This window comes from Notamacropus eugenii, chromosome 4, assembly GCF_028372415.1.
Source record: "Notamacropus eugenii isolate mMacEug1 chromosome 4, mMacEug1.pri_v2, whole genome shotgun sequence".
NCBI lineage: Eukaryota > Metazoa > Chordata > Mammalia > Diprotodontia > Macropodidae > Notamacropus > Notamacropus eugenii.
The window spans coordinates 108,440,721-108,466,059 of NC_092875.1; the positions used below are offsets into that span (position 1 = coordinate 108,440,721).

Consider the following 25,339-nt stretch of genomic DNA (forward strand, 5'->3'; position numbering starts at 1 on the left):
GTTAACACATTAACACCTTAGGCAGATTTATAGAATGCCTACCAAAAGAGAATAATATCTTGTAAACTGACCCTAGAGTCTCTTTAAAAGCTCCTAAGCTCTGTACCTTTGCAGGAGCATCATAGTCTACCATGGTTTCCTAGATCTTAAATTTGTACCACTGCAACAACTTCCTAATTGACTGCAGAGAAAGAGATAGAGAGAGGGAGAAAGAAAGAAAAGGAGGAGGGAAGGAAGGAAGGAAGGAAGGAAGGAAGGAAGGAAGGAAGGAAGGAAGGAAGGAAGGAAAGAAGGAAGGAGAGAAAGGAAGGAGAGACAAAGAAAGAGAGTAACTACATTGTAATATATGCAAAACGATCTTCCTTGGAAAAGCTGTTATAATAGTTAATGAGACAGGGTATTGGATTTGAAGTTAGGAAGACCTAAGTTTAACTGCCATTTCACGTATTTACTGCCTGCGTGACCCTAGGTAAGTTACTTAATGTCTCTTGTTCTCAATTTACTCATTTATAACACGAATGAATTTATGTCAATAGCCACTAAGGTCCTTTCAAGCTTTAAATAAATGACTTTATGAACTCTTCCTACAAAATGTTTCTAAAATTCTTTAAATAGCACCCATAACTCTAAACACCATATCCACTTAAATATGGCCTAAGGTCCCTTCCATACTATAGTAGATTTAGAGCTTCAAGTGACCCTAAAGTCTATATTGCTTCCTCCTCCCATTTTGTAGATTAGGAACTGAGGTTAAGTGACTTTCCCAGGGTCTATCATCCTGTATACTACGAATTCAGTTTTAAGATCCTGTAATTCTGGAAATGCACTTACTCTGATTTTTGGAGGATTGTGGTGAGTGAAGTTAATGTATGTACAGTGCTTTGGAACCATGAAGTGCTATATAAAAGTGAGTCACTATTTCTCAACAAAAACTACATTTGTTGTTTAATTAACTTTCAGCCTCCTGGCAATATTAAATTAAAACTGTTATGCATTTTAATACAGAATTTTTTTTTTTGTCTCTCTATAGCCACTAGAATGACTACCTGGGCTCAGAGTGAGTCTCTGAAAAGACCTGAAGTAACAGTTACAAAATTCCCATCATGGACACAAACCATGAGATTGGAAGGGTCTGGAATTTACACTATGAAAATTTCTTCCCTGATGCAAACTGGACCTTCAGGTGAAGACGAGACCCTATCCACAAGAACATCTTACAGGCTTCCTCCCCTTACAAGGGTTATGATGACACGAGGTACTTCAGCCCACACCTACTTAACTTCAGGTAACAATGAATTTTTTAAGGGAACAGAAAGAAGTTCACGTACTTGTCGGACACATGTGGCACCTTCACAAAAACTAACCATGTATTAGGAAAAAAAAACCTCACTTAAAATGCTTAAAGGCAAAATCACTAAATATCACTTATTGATCATAATGCAATTGAAAGTCTATTTAAAAAGTGATCTTTGGAGGAAGAATTAAAAATTAATTAGAGAATAAGAAGTGGCAAGCAAATAAATTCTAGAACAAATGAAAAAATTTAACAAAGAAAATATTAATGAGACACTATACCAAAATGTATGGAATGCAATGAAAATGGTACTTTGGAAAAAATTTATTATCTTTCATAATCTTTCATCAACAAAAAGATCAAATGAATGAATGGAAAAGAACAACAAATCTGACCAGTCCCACTAGTAAACATTTAGCTAGTCTGATTTTTTAAAGAGAGAGGAATGTCAAATTGTTCATACCAAAAGTGAATAAAAGTGAACTCAAAACAATTGAGAAGACAATAAAGGAAGACATCAGAATTTTGTCCAATTATTTGCTAATAATAAACTGACAACTTAGAGAAAACTGATGAATAACTATAAAAATATAAAATTGATTGATTAGAGAAAAAATAAATTATTTGTTACCCCATATCAGAAAAAGAAATTGATCAAACCATAAACATCCTGCAAAGGAAAGGTGGAAAACTCCAGACTAGATGCATTTATAAATGGATCTAACAAATACTCAAAGGAAAATTGTCATTAATGTTACACAAAAAGTTTGCCAAACTAGAAAAAAGGTAGAAGCCTTCTAACCTCTTTCTATGATATAAACATGATCTTGATACCTAAAAAATCTTGATACCTAAGAAAAAGCAAAAAAGGAAAGCTATAAACAACTACCTTTAATTAACTGGTGCAAAAAAAGTAAATAAAATATTAAGAAACAGGCTAAAACAGTATATTTAAAGTATTATATGCTTGGACCAGGCTGGATTTGTGCCAGGATTGATTTATGCAGGGTTAGTTCAATATGAGAAATATTATAAATATAATAAATGGTATTATAACATAAATAATAAAAACATGGTATTGGTAGATGGCGAAGTCTTTTGACAAAATCTACTTCCATTTTCTGTTGAAAGCACTAGAAAGCATAGAATTAAATGGAGTAAATGGACATTTCCTTAATATAATAAATACTATTTATCTAAGATGAAGATCAAATATTATATGAATGGAGGAAAGTTCAAAGTCCTTTCCATTAAATCGAGAGCAAAAGCAAGAATGTTTATTATCATCACCTACTACCTAACATAATGTTAGAAATACTCATTATAGCAAGAAAACAAAAAAGAAATTGAGGAGATAAACATAGACAAAGGGAGAGTGGTCTATCTAGAGAATCCACTGCTGTGGTCATATTATACCATGTGGTCTTATTGAAAGGCTACTATCTTCCCATAGTGATGAACAAAATAATTTTGAAAGACAAAATTTGGGGCAAATTATAATAAATTTTATCAATCACAACCTGTAAGAGATTGACAAAAACAGCTTGCTATTCTCTTATTCCTAAAAGAGACCACGTAGCTACTTCCTTAAGTTTTATGCCTTTGGACAAGAGGTAGTCCAACAAACAGCAAGCTAATCTAATTGGTTAACATGTTTGGAGGTGTATGTTAAAATAAGTGGCTGAGAATGTCACCCTTGGATAGGGAAAATATCTCAATACCAGACCATCCATATCTTTAGGCTATCCATTCAAAAAATGTATATCCCACCCAAACCTGAGTAGAGCACAATAGCTTCCATTAGGGTGGGGTCCTGAACAAGAAAGAGAATCCAATCTCATCAGGATTTAGGAATAAGGGATGGGGGTGGGGTCTCTGAATCTCCCCAAGATATTGATTATTAATAATAATATATCTCATTATCCACTCTTTCTTTGTCTCTGACTCCATTTTTAATTCCCAGAAAATTCATCTCCAATTGTTTTGTTTGTTGTTCTTGCCTTTAAGTGTTGAGTTCTTTGCCATCTTCAATGACGATCACCCTTTCCAAGCAAGGAGAACATATGATTGATGAATTTCTTTTCTCAGGTAAAGATTACTAAGTCCCTCTCAATAGATAATCAGTCCATCAAATGAACAGGTGTATTTGGATCACTGTAATAATAGTTGACATTTACTGTATATGCCAACTTATTAAACTTTACAAAGATCTTTAAACATAATATCTCATATGATCCTCACAACTAAGGCTCAGAAAATTTAAATAATTTATGCAGTCACATATCTGAGAGACAATTCAAATGCAAATCTTACTGTCTCTAAATTCAGTTGCCACTCTTAATGATGGGGTATAGGCTCTGGGAACTCTCTTAAACTCTCGCTGCCTCTTCCCACTTGATTTGACTTTTCACGCCCAAATCTGTTACCCTTAACCTAGCCTAGCCCAGCCCAGTCCTCCATTGTCTATTACCTCTGGATTGCCTCTGGCTACTTCCCACTCCACCAAGATCTTCCCTAAACCCTTCCTCTAGTTACCCCAGAGTACTGGGCCAACCCTAGATCCCTCCCATAATCTTTGTGTATATAAAATCCATCTTGCCTCCAAGTAAAAGCTCAGATTTAATCTATCTTGGATTCTTTCTGGCCCACTTATGACAAGTGTCACAGATGCTCAGATTCCTTAAGAGTCTACCCAATATGGCAGATTTTAAAAAAAACTTTGTTTTTCTTTGGCTGAAAATAGACTTTGTTGAGGTCAGGGAACCATAATGTGAGATTTGCTATGCTCGGGACCCCCAAATGCCAACACTCCAGGTCCTGCCAAATGAATTCAACTCAAGCCCTCTTTCAGCCAATGAAAAAAAAATATTAAAGATTCACCACATTGGGCTGACTCCTAAGAAGCCTAACCATTTGTGATGCTTGTATTGACAAGCTGGTCAGAAAGAATCCCAACTAGACAGAATCAGAGCATCTTCATGAAGGTGAGATGGAATTTATATACAGAAAGACTGAGGTAGGGATCTGAAGATGGTCTAATAGTCTGGGAGGAGGGGGTCTCAGTAGGATTTTGATGAGACTGGGGTAACTAGTGATATAATCAAGGGTGGAAAACATCTGGAGGCAATTGGGAGGTATCAGACAATGTAGGAGGGTTTGGGTGGGAAGTAATCAAAGATGGAAATCAGCCAGAGGCAATCTGTTCGTTGGTTGGTTAGTTGATTGATTGGTTGTTGTCCTTCCTTTTCCAAGAGAACCAAAATGACATCACCATGATAAAGTGAAATTTCAGTGTGTCCCACTGTGGCTGATCAGAACAATACGAACTCTGCTCTACCACAGGTTGGGCATAGATAGTCAATGAGAATATTTGGGGTGGATATTCCAAATTTGTGCATCCTGCATTTGCTTTGTGCTATCTCAATTCTGCTTTGCTCAAAGTGCACAGCACCCTTTCTGATGTGGGCACATCATGCTGAGTGTTCCTGTGCCAGTGTCTCCCATATTGTACAGTCAAATCCAAAGTTCTTGAGAGAGATCTTGAGAGTGTCCTTCTATTGCTTCTTCTGACCACCATGTGATCTCCTGCCCCATGTGAGTTCAATATAAAGTATTCTTTTTGGCAAGCATACATTTTTCATTTGAACAACGTGGCCAGATCATCAGAGTTGCCCTCCCTGAAGCATAGTTTGAATACTTGGCAGTTCAGCTCAGGGAAGGACTTCAGAGTCTTGTACCTTATCCTGCCACATAATCCTCAGAATCTTCCTAAGACAATTCAAATGGAAGCAATTCAGTTTCCTGGCATGGTGCTGGTATATGTCCATGTTTCACAAGCATATAATAATAATGTCAGCACAATGGCTCTGTAGACCTTCAGTTTGGTAGTCAATCTAATACCTCTTCTCTCCCAAACTTTTCTTCGGAGCCTCCCAAACACTGAGCTAGTTCTGGCAATGTGTGCATCAACCTCATTGTCAATGTGTACATCCCTGGAAAGTACACTATCAAGGTAAGTGAACTTATCCATGGCATCCAAAACTTCTCCATTTGTTGTAATTGATGGTTCCACGTGTGGATGGTGTGGTGGTGGCTGATGGAGCATCTGTGTTTTCTTGGTGTTAATTATTAGTCCAAAATTAGGACAGGCAGCAGAGAACTGATGCACTTTGTTGCATCTCAGCTTCAGAGGATACATTGAGTGCACAATCATATGCAAACAGAAAATCATGTACCAACACTCCCTCCACTTTGGTCTTGGCTTGTAGCCTTTTCAAATTGAGGAACTTACCATCAGTACAGCAATTGACCTTAAGGCCATGTTCATCCTCACTGAAAAAATTTGATAACATGGCTGAAAACATCATGCTAAAAAGCATGGGAGCAAGCACATAGTCCTGTTTCATTCCACTGGTGACTGGGAAGGCCTGAGAGCATTGTCCATTATTTAGAACTCAGGCAAACATGCTATCATGAAATTGACATACAATATTGATGAACTTCTTCAGGGAACCAAATTTTGATATGATTTTCCATAAGCCCTCATGATTAAGTGTCAAAGGCTTTGGTCAGATCTAGGTTGTGTACAGACCTCTGCTCTGCTTCTGGCATTTCTCCTGGAGTTGTTGGGCAGCAAACCCCATATTGACTGTTGCTCAGTTCTTTCTGGAGCCACACTGGCTCTCAGGTATATGACCATCTTCCAGGTGAAGGATCAGCCTATTAAGGAGGGCATTGCTATCAATGACTAAGAGAGAGACTCCCCTGTAATTGTCACTGGACAATCCATTCCCTTTACTTTTATAGAGATGGACAATGGAGGCATACTTGAACTCCTGGGGGATAACCTCCTCTTACCATATAACCTGGAAAATTTTAGTCAGCTTTTATATGAGCAATGGTCCCCCTACCTTGTATATCTCAGTTGGAATAGAATCAGCACCAGGTGCTTTGTCACATGAAAGGAGCCTAATGGCCCTCAAAACTTCTTCAGTTGGAAGTTCAGTTAAGGAGGGACTGACTTCAACCTGAGATAAACGGTCAATGGCCTCAACATTGATTGATGATAGTCTGTTGAGAACACTATGGAATTGTTCAACCCATCTCCCTAGGATCACATCCTTATCACTAATCAATGTGGCTCCATCAGCACTGAGTAGTTGTAATGCACCATAGGTTTTTGGTCCATAAATAGCTTTCAGGGAATCATAAAAGCACTTTGGATTGTTACTATCAGCATAAAACTGAATTTCATCTGCCTCCTTACTGAGCCAGAAATCTTGCATCTCTCTAAGCTTTGCTTGTACTTTGCTTTTGATGGAATTAAATGTTGCCTTCTTAGAGGTGGATGAACTATCTTGCTGGTAAATCCTGTGGAGTTCTCACTTTTCATTTAGCAGCTTCTGAATTTCCCTGTCATTTTCATTAAACCAGTATTGGTGTTTGTGAGTGTCCTGACCCAGATGAGTAAACGCAGTGCTGTAGACCAAATCTTTGAAAGCAGCCCACTCCTTTTCTACTGCATTGTGGTCAACTGTGTGTTGGCTCAACTTTCCCTCCAAGTTAGTAACAAACTGTTCATGCTCAGAGAAGAACTCTAATTTGTTGACATTTATTCTTCTGGTAGTCATTTTGCTTGGGGGCAGCGTTTTTGATGGATGCAAATATTTAGGTTGGAAAGGATAAGTCTATGATCAGTTTAGCACTCTACACCACACATTGCCTTTGTCACTCTCACATCTTGTCTGTCTCTTCTCCTTATAATCACATAGTCTATTAGATGCCAGTGTTTGCTGCAAAAGTACACCCATGAAGTTTTATTGCATCTAGATAAATGGAAGACAGGGTTGGTGATGAGGTCATGTGATGCACAAGTCTTCAGTAGTAAATGACCATTGCTATTGCTGTTTCCAAATCCATTCTTCCTTAGGACTCCCTGCCAAGTCTGGTAGTCTAAGCCTATGTTAGCATTAAAGTCACCCAGAATTATAAGCTTGTCCTCTTTTGGCACACTGATGATAAAGATCTCTAGGTCTTCATAAAATTTTTCTTTGACTTCATCAGGATTTGTCATGATGGGAGCATAGGCACTGATGATGGTGGCATGGCATTTTCCTGCGAGTGACTATCACATTATCATGACCCTGTCATTCACTCCTTTTGACAGGCATATCAGCTTGCAGATTAGATTGGTTTTGATTTCAAAACCTATGTCAGCTTCACGGCACTCCCCTTCACTGTGCCCACTCCAGAAAAATGTGTTTCCAGCCTCAATTTCAGTAAGCTGGCCTTCATTTGCCAACCTTGTTTCACTCAGGGATGCTATTTGGATGCGATACCTGTTGAGTTCTCTTGCAACAAGAGCAGTTCTTCTTTCAGGTCTACTGGACTTTGTGTTGTCTACTAGTGTGTGCATGTTCCATGCACCAATGGTGAATGGAATCATCTTTGCAGATGTTTTGGTACATTTTTTTTGTGTTTCAATGCATAATGGGATTCCCCGCCTGCCACAGTAATCAAGTGAGGGTTGGGTAAGTAGATAATGTTTAGGGCACCTTTTCTAATTCCCTTTCTCACACCAGGAGGGGAGGAGTGGGATCCTTAAAAGGTTGTTCAGACACCCAGGGGGCTGCTGAGTCCCACTGCTGCTTCCAGTAAGAAATGACCCTATGGCCTAGACCATCTGTGTGCAGGGTTGTGACTACAGCTCCCAGTGTATCCACACCTGCTGCTTCATCACTTGCCTGTTGCCACAGGACTTTGAGGAATAATAGTGAAATGGTATGGAAATGGTATGGGTGATGTCTTTTGATTCGTGCATAAATTGGATTTAAGTGAGGCAGAGTTGCACAAAGTCGTCAGACTCATTCTCTCCTCCAGAGTCATCATAGTCCAGTGGCAGGACAGAGTCAAGATGGCTGGCAATGGCTCAGGATGAGACAATCTGTAGGCAACAGACCATGTAGGGCCAGGCTAGTTAAGGGTAACCGATTTGTATATGAAAAGCCAGATTAAGTGGGAAGATTCAAGGAGAGTTCAAGGAGGTTCCCAGGTCTATACCGCAACAGCTTGAGCTGAATTCATTTGGGCAGGACCTGGTGAATCAGTATTTTAGGGTCCTGAGTATCCCTGAACCTCAACATTAGCAAATGTTTTAATAACTATTATTTTTGTTATTATGAGAATTTACATAGCACTTTAAGGTCTACAAGGTGCTATGTAAATATTATTTCATATTATACTTACAACATCCCTGAGACAAGTCCTATTATCATCCCCATTTTAGAGATGAGGAAACTTCCACAAATAGTTTAAGTGACTTGCCCAGGGTCACATAGTTAATAAGTTTTTAAGACTGGATTTGAACTCAGGTCCTCCTGACTCCCTGTCTAGCACTGTATGTACTGTGCCATGATTGGTCTGTAAACTTTATCTCATTTTATCCTCATGACAATGCTGTTAGCACAGATGTGCAAAGAGTGCACATCTGGCCTAAATGAAACACAAATAGAAATGTTCATTATCCTTATTTTCCAGATGAGGAAACTGAAGTTCAAAGAGGTTAAATTACTTGACCAGTGTTACATACCTAATGTCTGAGATAGGATCAAAGTTCATGTATTCCTGCCTCCATGTCCAGCACCCTATCCATTGCATGTAGAAGATACAGAAGAGCTCCCTGAAGGAGCTCATGGTCTAACTGAAAAGATAGGACTGAGTCATGAAAGAGTAGTATCTAAAACCAGGTTAATTAAGTCCCAAATTGGGAGGTATAATAAATACTACATGCTGTAGGAATTCTAGAATTAGAGTTGGTAGGGAATTTGGAGACCATCAACTTTCACCCCTTTCCTTATTTTGTGGATAAGGCCCAAAGAGAAAGTGGCTTCCCAAGTCACACAGCATTCAATAATGCAAATAGTACAAGGTTTGGAGTCAGAAGACTCTACACCTTCTGTCTGCTACCAATTGTCTCTATGTCCTTGGGCAAATAATTTATCTGGGACTTGGTGCCTTCATTGTAACATTAGGTTGTTAGACTAGATAATTTCAAGGCCTCTTCCAGCTCCAGATTCTATGAGTCAAGTTGTAGATCAAGCATTCAAACCCCTAGACTTCAGAGTCCAAACCTCATGCTCTGTCACTATACTTGCTTTGGAAAATGGAAAGGTCAATAAGGACTGACATACAAAGGGAAGACTTCCTGGAGGACCTGATATGAAATTTAGGCCTTGGAATATGGGTAGATTTGAGCAGAATGAGTAGACTTCAATGAAGACACAGTGGGATTCTGAAAGAATGAAAAGACTACGTTATTGAACACTGAACTACAATCTTTTCCCTTTTCCTCTAGCCAAAAGATTCTGTAAGGGGTGAGAAAAAACCATAGGTGAGATATACATAAATTCCATTAACACTCATTGTTACCTCTAAGAGAAAATAAAATTCTTGAGCATGATCACAAGATAGATTAGTTCTGATGAGAGTAAGGTTAGATTCATTCATTCATGAACTCATTCTTTCAAAAAATATTTAATATTATAGGTAAGACACTGATTGAAGCTTCAGAGATATGAAAAAAAAGTGACACAATCCTTGCCTCTTTGGGACTCACAGCTTAATAAGGAAGGAAAAGAAACACATACAAAAAAAGTTTAATTACTAGGTAACCTCTGAGATGGACAAAGAAAGCCAAAGTGCATGCTCTATGAAAAGTTGAGGAGACAAAGTGCCTGATCAGGAGGAGCAATCAGGTAATGCTTCATGGAAGAGATGGCACCCAATTTCAGTCTTGAAAAAAAGAGAAGCATTTCAACAGGTAGAAAGAAGTAGTGAACACACTCTAAATGTGAGATACAGCCTAAATGCATACATGGAAGCAGGAGAGAATAAAGAAGAGATTACAGAACAGTTAGAAGGCTTGTTTGGCTAGAGAGTAATGGGAGTGACAGGTAGTATGGTCAGATTGACCAAAACATTGTACAGTGGAAAGAATATTAGATTTGGGTTCAAATTCTGATTCTGCCTCTTACTACCTGTGTGAACTTAGGATAGTGACAACTTGTGTGGGCCTCAATATCCCCATCTGTAAGATAAGGATGTTAGGCTAGAATATCTCTCAGGTCTCTTTCAGCTCTAAACATGTATGAATAATCTTAAATATCATGAAACATTGGGGAGGTATTGATGGTTTTTGAGCAGAGAAGAGCCATGGATCACTTGGCTGAAATCACTAGCACCCCTCCATAGTCAGTGAATTAGGAAGAAAGGCACAGCTTGTTAACCTTGAGTACCTAAAGGAGGTAGGAAGATCTTTAGGGAGTTTGTAGGGAAGGGAATAAGTATTTATTAAGCACCTAATATGTTCCAAGCACTTTACAAACATTATCTCATTTGATCCTCAAAACAACCCCAGGATATAGATTGATATTATTTCCCATTTTACAGATGCAGATGATGAGGCTGACAGAGGTTAATTAAATTACCTTCTATAACTCAGCTAGTAATTATCTATAAAGATCTACTCAAAAAAGTAGAGATATTCATCCTGAAGAAGACAATACTTAGTTATCTTTAAGTATCTAAAGAAAAAGGAATTGAACTAATTCTGTTTGGCCCCAGAGAGTTGGAGTAATATGTAGAAGCTGTGCAAAGGAGTAGAGCTACGGTTAGGGTCAGGAAAGTCTTCTTATAAAGGCATCTAACAGTAGAATGGATTACTTCAGGAGATTCTCCCTCACTAGGGGTCTTCAACCAAAAACTAGATCACTACTCATTGGCTATGCGCCTGTTCAAGTATGGTCTGGAACAAGATGACTTCCAAGGCCCCTTGCTATTCTAAGATTCTATGATGCCCTGACTTTGTGTGATTCCAATTTCAGTGGTCTTTCTATTGCAACCCATTGCCCTAGGAAAGGTCCTAGAATATCATTCTACCTCCATTTGCAGGGTTGAGAATGGGGGGCGGGAAGGGGCAGGAGAGTGGGATGACTCGGGAGCAGAGGGAGGATGGTTTTTTTGGTCCTTTCCAAAGTCAAAATCCTACTTCCATACTAGAAGGTTTTAGGCCTAGAGCTCTCCTGGAAAATTTGTTTTGTTTACTCAGCTGGGACATGTGATAACATTCCAAATTCATTCTTTTTTAGTACTCAGAAGTTGCTTCGGTCTTTCAAATAGTGTAAATGCAGGGACCATGCATTCTAGTTAATCAGCTTGCCTAGCAGTCCTAGGCAAGCCCTCAGCCAATCAGATTGGACGCTGATGATATCATCGTTTTCCATTGGCTGACAATGTTTTCATTCTATCTCCAGACTATTACTTCAGGTTTTCTCCTAAGAGGCCAAGTTTAGCTAGGGCCATTCATATCAATCTCTCCTGTCTTTTAAAATTTTTACAGCTTGTCTCTTTTATTAACTTGTTTTGCTCTCACTCACCATAACAGCCTATGACTTTTCAGTGGGATTTATGAAACAGTCAAAGGTTAATTATTATATGTTTGAGTGGTAGACTGGTGGATTTTATGGGGATTAACTTCTCTAAGGCTTACGTGATGAAATACATTTGTGCTGAGGGAGAAATGCTTTAGTGACAGATTACTCATATGATGTGGACGATCTTGAACAGCAAATAACCTCCCATTAAATTATCCAAGCCTAGAAACATGTCTTGAATTACCCACAGAATGGTCATGCAAATGATTGCCATTTGAATTTTCATTTTAAAGGAATACGCTTCAGTGATTCACATGTATAACCAAGACTTTGACAATGCTGGCAAAAAATACTAAATAATTCAATTTTATTTTATTTAATAAACCACCTAATTAAGCTTCCAACGTCTCTCTGTTCCCATCCATCCACCATACAACTCTCAAAATAACCTACCTAAAGCATTAGTCTAATAACACTGTCCTGCTCAGAATCCTTAGATGGTGCTTTTCCTTTAGAATAAAATATAAATTCCTCTGCCTCTATAGTCTGGTTCAGTCTACCCAAGAGCAATAAATATTTCTCCAATTGTTTAAGTCTGTCTTTATTTGTATAAAGATTATTTTGCAATTGTGTTCATGTAGTTCCCCGTGTCTTTGCTCCCAGTTTTTTATACTTTCTCTATTGATTTTAAATGGATTTCTCTTGCCATCTCTTTCAGGTGGATTATTACTACTATACAGAAATCCTCATAGCTTATGTGGGTTTATTTTATACCCAAAACTTTGTTGAAGTTGTTAATTGTTTCAACTGCTTTTTTTAGTTAACTATTTAGGATTCTCTAAGTAAACCATCATGTAATTTGTAAAAAGTGATAATTGTGGTTTTTTCATTGACTGTACTTATTCCCTCAAATTTCTTTTTCTTGCTTTATTGGTGTAGCTACTATACATATATATGTATATATGTATACATATATGTACATATATGTAAATACTATGTTGAATAGTATTAGTGACGATAGGCATCTTTGCTTTACCTCTGATTTTATTGGAAAGGCCTGCAATTTAGTGCCATTAGAGATGATGCTAACAAAAGGTAGACCTGAAATCTATTCCTGCCTCAGATATTCACTAGCTATGTGACCTTGCATAAGTCATCCAACCTCTCTCTGCCTCCATTTTCTTCATCTGTAAAATGTGGATAATAATAGTACCTTCCTCCCAGGTTGTTGTGAGGATCAAATAAGATAATATTTGTAATGCACTTTGTAAAACTTAAAGCTAATTCTTAATAATACATTATGAATTAACTTGTTTCGTCCTCACAATCACTGGGAAATAGATGTTATAAGTATTACTATTACCTTCATTTTATAGACAAGAAAAATGAGGGCCAGAAAGGTGAAGAGAATTGCCAATGGTGACAAATTCAGACCTAAATTTTGAGCTCAGGTCTTCTGATTCCATATCCAGGACTCAAAAGAGCACCATGTCATGATTTCTTTCCCATTGAGGAGATGGAATATATAGATATGAAGCAAGGACAAATGAATTCTCTAGGTTGTCTTGAACGGTTATTGGCTAAAAGTTGATATTTCATGAACCTTCTCTTGGAAGAATCGAGACTGTTTTGTTCTTCTGGTTTTTGATTTTTCTAAAAGATTGACCTCTCCAGCAGAGTGGCTAAACCATAGCTTGGTAGCACATAAATTGTGTCACTAGCTGCAAGAGGACAACTGTACGACATTTAACATGCTGTAGAATTATTTGGAAAGAGAAAAGCCTCCCATTAGCCCATAACTCTGTTGATACTTTTCCTAACATTATCAGGCATCCCATAAATCATGCTGTACTCCAGGACCCCAAGAAGCCATTCCAGAGGCAAACGAAGGCTGCTCAGGTCAAAGAAGTTTGCTCTGCTGATGGATTATGGGCCTCGTAATGGGCTTCTATGATGCTCTGGAAGGATTGTCAGGACGTTTGTCCAATGTTCTCTTGCACCTGGGCCAGGGCATCCAGAGCAGGTAGCAGGGGAGCTCATTATTGCAAAGGTTTCACAGAGGAACCTAGGCAGAATCATTTCTCGCAAACTGTCATACACAGACTGTAGTCTCATCTTTCACGAAATCAGCACCTTCACAGCCTGTGAGAAGGGTATCTAAGTTAGTGCTATAATTAGCCACATTTTAAGGCCTTCCTGCTCTATAATATCCCCCTTTGATGAGCAAAGGAACTGGTCTTTTACTGGAGTTTGGCTTTCCAGGCTGAAGTATGACTCAGGGTCTGATAAGATAGGTGAGCTCTGGGTTCCTAACCCCAGCTTCCTTCTCTGGCCTCTTTTGGAACTCACCATGGACTCACTCTGCAATCCAGCTAAACTGGAATTCTTACTATTACTTACACGTGGCAGTTCATCCTTGTCTCTTTACTTTTACATCGGTTGTCCTGTATTTCCTAAGGAATGCACTCCTTTCTTACCTCTGCATTTTTTAATGATTTAGAACGAGTCATTTAGAACTTAGCTAAATACCACCTTCTACAGGAAGCTTGTCTTCATTTTCTCCAGCTACTATTGCCTACATCTTCCCCACTCTGTTTAGTGTGTGTATATGTGTGTGCGCATATATGTATGTGTGAGCTTATATGTATGTGTGAGTTGTGTAAATACATGTCTGATGCATGCATGCATGTGTGTGCATGTCCTTCCCTCACTAAACTGCAAGATCCTTGAAGAAAGACACTCCTTGATTTTGCCTTGGTACTCTGATAACCTAGCACAGTACCTAGGACACAGGGTGCACTTAAACGCTTGCTGATTCTCTGATTAAGGACATTGAATCACACTTCTCTTTGGTCTCACTAAAGGAACAAATACTCCAGGGACAGATACTCCAGGACCTACCAAAGCACCTGCACCAAAACAGTCACACACTGGTAAGTTTATCCCTCTTGTAAAAAGTTGTACATGTCACTACCCCAATCCCTCTATAATGCTCAAATTACTACTGGATTGGAATTTTGTTAGTTTATCCTTCGCCATCACATACATACACATACACACACAGTCATTTTTTAGAGATCCTTTATATTCTTCACAAGTCATCTCAGTCTCAAGTTCAGAGTTAAATCACTTTAATTAGATTAATAAAATCACTGCACAACTGAGAAGCAGTAGACAGATATATTATATGGTGGAACTTTTCGATAGCCTTCCAGCTCCAGCCTCTCAAACAAAGATACCCTTACAGATTGATATCTGTTATCCATCCCCTCCAGTCTCCTGGAACTCTGCAGAGTCAAGTTCAGTTGCTCATCACAAACTTCCCATCTCTAAGCTGGGTAGGGATGGATGAGACAGATTAACTCATTACAGACTGGATATTCCCTTGATTGAAAATGCAAGGTAAAACAGAAAAATGGGGTCATTGGCTCCATATTTCTTCAACTATAGGGTCCTAGAAAATTCATTATCCATCAGTTTGACTTATGTATCTACCCACTCCTTGCAACAGCAGCCCTGAAATGGACTAGTGTTCAAACAACCTCAAGCCTCACCAGAAATCTTACTGCCCTTTGCCTATTGCCATCATGGTGGCCCATTCTGTTTATGAAGAGTTCTATTAGGAAATATTTCCATACATTAAGTCTGAAACTTCCACACATTGTTACTAACTTTATCCTTTGGGATCAAGCAGACCAAAATCTAGCCCCTCTTCTAAATAAGGATAAAGAAATAATCTAATGACACAGTAAATTATACTCAAGAACAAGCCTTTAACTGTGCATATAGGGAAGAGAGACCAGGAGGCTGAAATTTAGTGATTTTTCCCCAAAGAGCATTTCACACATGGGATATTGATATATCCCCAACATAAGCAGAGAAAGTATTATGTTATCAAACAACAAAATAAAAGGAATATCAAAGAAGCTATGACTGCCCTAAGTCCTTTCTCTTATCAGTAAGGTTGTCTTATAAAGTTAAAACCAGGGGTCTCTTAAACTAATAGTAACATTTTGATTCTCAAAGTCATTTACTGCCTCCTCGAAATAGAGTTTATTGTTCAGTTAAGAATTAAAACGTTTCACAGCTTTATCAAGGATAAACCTTCAAACATATAGATTGTAAACTCCTTGAAGACAAAGACTGTCATTTTCTATTTGAGTCCCCAAACACTTAGCACAGTACCTGGCACTAAATGTTTAGGGAAGTTAGGTGACACAATGGATAGAGTACTAGGCCTGGAGTCAGAAAGACTTTGTGAGATCAAATCCATCCTCAGACACTTACTAGCTGGATGACCCTGAGCAACACCATTTGCCTTAGTTTCCTCATCTGTAAAATGAGCAGGAGAACGAAATGGCAAGTCACTCTAGTATTTCTGCCAAGAAAACTCCAAAAGGGGTCATGAAGAGTCAGAGACAACTGAACAACAAGAAGGAAATGTTTATTGCTGCCTGATTGATAGTAGCTATATTCATCTACAGTCTTCATCTAAAGGCTCATTATCCCTCATATGACAAGGTGACTAGCCTAACCACCCTCTTCTGATTGTGTCACAGCTTGTCCATTTCTTCATAAAATGTAGATCCTTAAATGTGTCACAACACTGTGTATGTGGGCTGACAAGGGCAGAATAGAGGAGAACTCTCCCCTCCCTCATTTTAGGCACAATATATTACAATACACCCTTTTATAATCCTATTATTTTAGAAATGAGTCAGAGAACAGTCTAGGAAACAGTCAGAGCACCACCTGAGTGGTATATCTTGAGCCCATGTGATTAAAGGTTCATTTGGAGGAACTGGGGGCTAACCTGGAAAACAGGTGACTCAAAGGATATTATTTGGTGTGGTTCAGTTATTTTGGTCATGTCCAACTCTTTGTGATTCCATTTGGGGTTTTCTTGGCAAAGATCCTGGAGTGGTTTGCCATTTTCTTCCCCAGCTCATTTTATAGATGGGAAACTCAGGCAAACAGGGTTAAGTGATTTGCCCAGAGTTACACAGCTAGAAAAATGTTTGAGGTCATATTTGAACCCATGTCTTCCTGACTCTATCATCTGCACCACTTAGCTGTCAAGGAGATATTCATAATAGGATCAGAGATTTAGAGACTAAAGGGACCACACGGGTCTGTTAGTACAACTCCCTCATTTTTGGGATAAAGAAATTGAACTTCAGAGAAGTTAAGTACTAGATGACCAATGACGTCTCATCCAGTTGAAATCCTATGTATTTATTTATAACCCAAAGCAAATTTTTGTTGTTGTTGTTTTAATGAACTCTTTTCCTTTGCAGCGGACTTTGCTCCAGCGTTGATATCTCCCTCTCAGTCTCCACCATCACCTTTCCCCAAAATCCACCTTGTATCAAGTAAGTGTCTGCTAAAATGCCAGCCCTGCACTTAGCTCCTCCTCTTTGGGCAAAACTTCAGCATTAGATCATTAGGCAATTGTCCTTGTAAAGTCTCTGACTCAGCTTCAACCAATGTTTGAATGTTCATTTGACTGGTGGGTAAACCAAGTAAATGGTCATAGGATTTTCCTGTGCTGATTGACAATATAACAAGACATGTTGGGCATGCTTAGGAAGAGTCAGGAGAACTAGTCAGCATTCCAAGATGGTACAACTTAGGGTATATTACTTCTCCCCTCAAAGACTCATTCTTTCTCATGTGAAAAATGAGAATCACACTTCCGTCACCTCATCTATCTCATAAGTTTGTTATGGGAAACTTACAGCACTATGGAAATATGAGATTCTATTATTGTTTTCTTGGTCTTGGTTTCTTCATCTTCAAAATGGGAATCATGATAATCACAGTAACTACTTCATGGGATTATTATAAGGAAAGTTCCTTGCAAAAAAAGTGTTTTTTGGTTTTGTTTTTATTTAAATAACTGTAAGTAGTTATCTACCTCACAATGTTGAGAGTCTTAGATATGATGCATTTTGATAAAACCATGATCTCACAAATGTGGTAGGACTCCTTCCATTGGTATGGTTCATACTGATCTATCCACAGCTCCTCATGCTGGGCATGCATATATAATGCCCCATCCTTTGAACCACCCACAACTTTAGTTCTTTTAAGATCATGATATTCCACAACTAGCAACAACATAGCATCACAAGAAGAATATTGATGTTAACAAAATCAGACTTTCTCAGTAAAGAGAGGCTTTGGATCATTGAAAGGGCTGCCAGTTTCCCAAATGAATTCCATCACTGTCTCTCTCTGCCTATCTTTTCTTAATAATACTATGCATAATTTCCCTTTCTTTGAAATCCTGAAGCCCGATTCCTGGGTGTTTCTGAAATTGTCACATTCAGCATGTATTTCCTTCATGCATCTTTAGTTAGGTCCATTTAATTTTCCCAACGTAAACCTCTTAACTGCCATTGCTACTTCCTTACATAGCACATTGGATACCAAAGTTTGGGGTCCAGGTATAGTGGTTTCATTCCCATAAAGATGAAAATATATTGCTCTCAAAATGTCCATTTTATTTCTTTCTTTTTTTTTTATTCTACCTTCATTTTTATCTGTTGATAACCCCAGGATAACTTTTTCTTAATTGGGTCTCATGCCAAAACAATCTACATGCTCATTTTCCCCCATCACTACTTTACTATTTTTTGAGGTGACACTACTATCATATCTCATAATATTTTCATTGTTATCCTTTTGAGGTTGCCAAAATGTCTTACCTTCCCAGAGACAAATTTTTTATAACAATATTTTTAAGGGAAAAAAGAAGAGGAAAAAAAATCATGGAAAAAATATATACAACATACCACACCTTTTGACCACTCAACTCAGCAAAGGCATGAGAAGGGGAGTAAGTGGGATTCTCATCTTCTTCAATGTTTTGCAAATGTTATTGTACTACGGGCCTGTACAACATTCGCCCAGCAGGCCATAAGCAGCCGGGAAAGGATATTGGGAGGCCAGCAAAAAATGTAGAAGATGTAAACCCAGATCCTAATTGGCTTCCCTATCTCTCTGCTTGGGAAAGGGATCAAGAGTTTTCTGTCTGTAGTTTATGGGCTCTCTTAGCCTCTACTCTGTGTCAAGTGTTTTACACCCATCACAATTCTCCAGGAAACTGTAACAATCAAATTTCTTTACATGTTTTCATTCTAACTTGTCTGATTAAGTGGAATCTGAGCTGTTGTCATTACAGATTACCTTCTCCTCTTTACCAGCAAAATGGTTTGACTAAATGCAGACCTGAGTTGGTATCATTGTTCAGTCATATCCGATTCTTTGTGACCCTGTAAGGGGTTTTCTTAGCAAATATAGTGGAACAGTTTGCCATTTCTTTCTTTCTTTTTTTGTTGATTTATTTTTTTTTTGTTTAAATTTTTGTTTTTATGTAGGGAAAAATCAAATATGCATTTAACCCAATTTGGTCGCCAGTTCCTTAACTTTTGCCTTTTCCAGCTTGGCAACATGAGCCACTGATTTTGGACCCAGAACTTTTCCACCCCAACGACAATGGATCTCATCATATCTGTCATCGTAATTGGTTTTGATAGCTTCTGCCAGCTTAGCCAGAGCTCCCTTATCTTCAGGGTTAACCTGTGTGAAGGCAATGCTTGTGTAGGTCTTTCTGTGAACTAAGCAACCCAGTCTGGCTTTACCTTGGATAATACAGTAAGGAACCCCCATTTTCCCCACACAAGGCAGGCAGGAAGACCACTACCTCAATGGGGTCCACGTCATGTGCAATCACTACCAATTGTGCTTTCTTGTTTTCTACCAGCGTAGTAACAGTGTTAACGCCTGCTCTGAGGACTGGTGATCTCTTAGTGGGGACATCTTTGCCTGCAACCTTTGCTTATTTTTCTTTGTCTCTGGTCTATACTTGTGAGCCAGTTTAAGCAGCTGAGTAGCTATCTGATGACCAAAAGTTTGGGTGAATTGGTTAATTGCTGGTGGGACTTTCAAATGCTTACAAAGGATAGACCTTTGATTCTGCAGTCTGATGTACTGAGGCCATTTGACAAATCGAGTAAGATCCCTTTTGGGCTGGATGTCCTGACTTGGGTCGTTTCTGGAACAAAGGATTGACCACTTTCTTGGCCTCCTGCTTCTTTATAAGAGCAGGGGCCAGAGCCATCTTCTTCCCCTTGGCCTTGTTCCCTTTTGGGATCTTGGTCAGCTGAACGAGAAAGCTTGCCATGTCTTTCTTCAGCAAATTTTACAGATAAGGAAATGGAGGCAAACAGGGTGAAGTGACTTGTTCAGGGTCACATAGCTACTAAGTGTCTGAGGCCAGATTTGAATTCACAGACCCGGCACTCTATCCACTGCGACACCTTGCTGCCCCCTGAATAAGTACAGTGGAGGGGAAAAAAATGCATTCAATATGGCAACAGAGAATCTGGATTCTCATGCCCACTCAGCTACTCACTATATGTGTGACTGTACAATTCACTTAATTTTCCTGGAAATCAGTTTTTTAACCTAACAAATGAGTGGGTTAGATGTGGTGGTCTCTAGGTCAGAAAAGATGAGGAAGAGAGCATTTCTGGCATGGAGGAGAATCAGAGAAAATAACCAGAACAGGGAGATCAAATGTCTTATTCATGGAACAGCCAGGAGGCAAGTGTTACTGGACTGGAGAGCACATGAGGAGGGTGTACAGTTGAAGAAGACTGGAAAAGGAGGAGGAGGTAGGTTACATAGGATTTTGAACTCCAGACAGAGGATTTTGTGTATGATCCCAGAGGTGATAAGAAGTCCCTGGAGTTTACTGAGCTGGGAGGAGATCTACGGTTTAGGAAAATCACTTTGGTAGTTGAATGGAGTAGGTAGATATTTTACAGCAGGCAGACCCATTGCAATAGTGTCTGTGGATAGAGGGGCATGAGGAGAAGACTCTGGGGGAAGAACAAATCTTTGCTTGAGACTTTTCTCAGTCCTTGAGTAGCTGGCTATCCTGATGGTGTCGATGTGAGACTTCTGTTCTATGACACTTTTTCAATCTGTCTATTTTCTGCCACAGCTCAGTCCCACCTTCTCCTTGACTTTCCACTCATTGCCCTGAGCTACCAATTCTTGGCTTAACTCTGTATGACCTTTGCTCCTTTCTTTCAGCTTCCAGACCCTCAAAATCTCTATCTGCTCCTGAGATATCTCATCCTTTTCATACGACTTTCTCAGTGTGACTAAGTCTCTTATACAATAGATATTATTGATTCAATAAGGCCTATCGACCCAGTTCACAGTCGTTTCTGACTGATTCATTTAATAAAAAAATGTTCCTACCTAACAAAGGTAATTACTTTTAAGGGGAGTGGGATAATCAATGAAGTTTCACTCTTATATTTTTAAAATGAGAGAATTGAACCAGATGGGGTCCTTAACACTCTTAATCCTAGGACCACAAAGCATAAAGCAATAAAAGTTTTCTTCTCTTTTCTCCCATGTCATGGATGCTAGTTTAACCTGAGGAGACAGGCAGTTCCTTGTGTGAGCTATTCCATGTCTATGAGGCTTTCTTCTTAAAAGTAGCATTCATGCTTTCATGGCACTAAGGAATTGTATAGGAAGAAAAAGAAAGAAGATCATACTTAGTACCTCAATGTTCCATGTTGCCAAGCTAGCTAAATGGTTTCCTACCTTCCTTCCAACTTCCACCAGTTGCCGAATCTTTTGCACCCTTAAAATCTATTGGAATGCCAGAGCTTTTTGATCATACCTACAAAGGTTAAACTCACAAAATGACTACACTGTCTTTTTTTAATCAATAAATTAGAATTTGCCGAGCACTTAAAATGTGCCAGGTCCTATGCTAGGTGCTAGAGATATAAAGATGAAAATAAAAAAGTCTCAAGGAGCTATGTTCTATTAGGTATACAATATGTACCTATATAAACACACACATATACACACACACACATATACATACACATACAAAACAAATACTAGATAATTTTTAAGGGCATGGAACTAATATCTAGGGGAATAAGGAAAGGTTTAATGTGGATAGTAGTGCTTGAGCTGAGTTTGAATGAAACAAAGGATTCCAAGAGGTAGATATGAGGAGGGGTTGTGTTTGAGGCATGGGGAACAGTCTGTGCAAAAAGACAGAGATGGGTGTTGTAATGTTATATATGAAGAACCCTAGGGAGATCCATTTGGTCAGCTTATAGAGTACATAAAAGGAAATCTGTAATGCTCAAAGATAGTTTGGGACTGGTTGTAAAATTCTTTAAATGACAAATGAAAGAGATTATATTTCAATTAATCAATCAACATTTATTAAGTATCTACTATGTGCCAGGCACTGTGCTAAGACCTGGGGATACAAAAAGAGGCAAAAGACAGTCCCAGTCCTCAAAGTGGGAGATAATAGGGAGAGAGAAGTACCACAGTTTATAAAACAGGAGCACTACATGGTCAGACATGATCTAGAGAGAGAGATATTTTACCAAATTGGCACAAATTAAACCACCCAGCAGATGGCCCACCAGAAGAATTATTATCTCAATACCACACACATCTAACAATTAATAATTTCTTTTTAATTGTTATTCAGACCTGTGGTTTCATTAGTGTAGGAATTTCAAAGCAAGGAAACTCACCTTTCCAAAGTAGATGAGCATCTTCTTTGACTTTTATAGAATTAGAGTTGCTTAGTGAACTGAGAGATTAAGTGAGCTGTCCAAGGTCATATAGCCAGTGCAAGTCATAGGCAGAATTAGAGAGGCTGGAGCCATGAATTCGTGGGAATGAGAATCTCCTGGTTGATAAAGTGCCCTCTACCAAGGAAGGGTAGAAATACCTAGATCACTGAGAGGTTCCTGGGTCACCCAGCCAATTTTGTCAGAGGCAGATCCTGAACCCAGGGCTTCTGACTCTGAGAACAGCTCTCTACTTACTGTGTCAATATGGCTTTATGGCTTCCACATAATAAAAATATAAGCCTTAATGATAACTGTAGGAATAGAAGACACATAATTATTCCCATGAAGAGGATGATGATTCTAGGCTCTGAGGAATATTGTGAAGTCCATTCATAAAGGTGGGCTGCCACTACTCTCTCAAAGCTACCTGGGAGAGAAAAGACTATATGTGCAACCCAATGTTTGCTATTGTTGTCCACAATAAGAAAAGAAACTTCCACCTCTTTCTAGAAGAGATAGGTAAGAGCAGCCAGAAACAAGGTCACGTTCAATGCTTGATAAAACCTTGCTATTCCCAGGAAAACTAGGTGACCAGTTCCAACATGGTGCCCTCCTCCTTCAAGGTAAAAATGACACCTAGTCAAAATAAAAGTACTGTGAGAAAGAAGTCAGTTTGAAAGAAGTTAACTTCCATGAAATAAACAGATTGAGCTTATCCCTCCTGAAGGCTTACAGTATTGAATTAAGAAAGTTCTGCTGCATACCAATGATAGAAAGGGGGGACCCATTTGAGGATTATCTTCACTTGTGAGAAAGAAGGGAAGTTTATTTTACTGCTATCCTCCCCAAACAACTTGAGAGCATCAAGTACCTCAACTACTAACCAATAGTGGAAGGAGCAGAGAACTTAGCTATTGGGTGTCATATGGCATCACCTAGGAAAGTGGAAAGCTGAAGAAATCTCATAATTCTCTGCTTTTGGTGGGCTGATGATACTCATCATCATGTCTACCATATGCCAGATATGGAAGGAGCAACAGATACCCCAAAACACCCAAATGTGTTCACCTTGCCTCACACACAGAACCCAAAAGCATCAATATCAATTTTGATAATAATAACTATATTTTGCCTAGCACTAGGCACCTGAAAAGCCCTTTCCTTATGACAATCCTGTGATGTCATTAGGCTAAGTATTATCATTCTCATAGTAAAGTTGAGTAACCCTAGATTTCAGAACAGTGGAATTACTGTCACATGGTCACCAGGCTGGTATATTTGGGAGAGGAGTATATGATATATGTGTGTGTATGTATATGTACGTAGGTATATGTGTGTATATCTGTGTGTGTATGTGTATGTGTGTCATAAGATCATAGACCTAGAACCTAAAGGCTGACCTTAAGTCAGGGGTCACTTATTCCAAACCTCTTATCCAAAGACATTAAGTGATTTGCCCATGATCACAAAGCTAGTAAGAGAGAGAGCTGAGATTTGAATATAGGTCCTGTGGCTCTAAACCCAGTCCCACCATGCTCTTTTAAGTCCCATTCTTTCTTCTATTATATTGCTTGAGTTCCTTCATTATACCTGTGTCCTGGAACAAAGAAATTACCCTTCAATAGTCAAGGAAGTATGTATTCCTCAAAGACATTCCTAATAGGCATTTAGAGATATAAGGTCCAAGGAAAATTTTAGTGGATGGGAATACCCCACCCATATCTTTTCACTTATTATCTTGGTCCAAGTGAAATGTGGTTACAAAGAACATCCGAAACAGATGAAGATAATGATAATGATGATGGCAGTGTTAATAATAACAAACTGGCACTTATGTGTAACTTTCACCTCTATGTAAGGTTGCTTGGCAACCATTTTACAACCTCCATCTTCCATTCCACATGCACACCCTTCAAGCTGAATGTTGACCTTCAGCCATTTACTAGATGTATAAGCTTACAATTATCTCACTTGATCCTCTAAAAACCCTGGGAGGTAGGTGCTATTATCATCTCCATTTTACAAATGAGGAAACTGAGTCTAACATTCAGTTACTTGCCCAGGGTCACAGAACTAATAAGTACCTGAGGCCAAATCTGAGGGAGCCAGTTCAAAAGGGTGGCATTTAGCTTGAAGGCTGTGTGTGGAAAGGGAAGTGGAGGATGTAATATGGTTGCCAAGCAACCTTAGCATCATTTATATGGAAGTGAAAGAGATCTCACTCGGCAAGTGAGTAATATTTCATAGGATTATAGATTTAAAACTAGAAGTATGTTAGAGGACATTGAAGCCAACTCCCTCATTTTACAAATGAGGAAACTGAGGTCCAGGGCAGTGACATGACTGGCCCTAGATTAAATAAGTGTTAAATGCTGGCTCTAGGATTTGATCTTGGATCTTCTGTGTTTTCTACTCTACTGCTCCTCTCCCATTAAGTACAATTACTAAAGGAACTTCGAGTTGCTTTTAGTACCAGATGACAAGGTCGCCTCTTTCTCCCCAGACCTGAAGAGCTCCAGCCAGCAGGGAGATGCCCACTTATAGCCTTTACAATTCCCTTGAACCATCTCTGGCTATCCACCAGTAAACCGATTTCACTTCTAGTCTTGCTAAACTCTCCAAAGGCCACTTTGCATTTAAAATTCAAGCACCTCCCCTCCAAGTCTGATTAATGGCTCTATTCAAAATCACCTTTATCTTCTTACTTTTCTGAGTAAACTGTGTTTCTGGCATACCTGTTTTTTACCACAGTTCTCAGAATCCTTCTGTCTCTGAAGAGATTGGAGCGGGGGGTGGGGGTGGGGAACGTTTCACTGTTCTCTCTGAGCTTACTTTGCTCAGTTAAAGTCTTCAGAGGCAGTTTTAACTTTGTGTTTTAAGGAAGATGAGTGCAAAATGTTCATCCCCTACAAATGTGGCCTCTTTGGTAGTTATAAGAGCCATTTCCATAATATGACAAACTTCCAAAATGTGTAACC

At 38.9% G+C, this 25,339-nt stretch overlaps 1 protein-coding gene across 1 annotated transcript in view; it reads left to right on the forward strand.

The window, feature by feature from the left end:
• HHLA1 (HHLA1 neighbor of OC90) overlaps nt 1-25,339 on the forward strand; it is a 65,786-nt gene that overhangs the window by 23,488 nt on the left and 16,959 nt on the right. Inside the window, exon 10 of the mRNA XM_072606560.1 lies at nt 17,022-17,096. Within this exon, the coding sequence (XP_072462661.1) occupies nt 17,022-17,096 (75 nt within the window). The remainder of the gene's footprint in view (nt 1-17,021; nt 17,097-25,339) is intronic.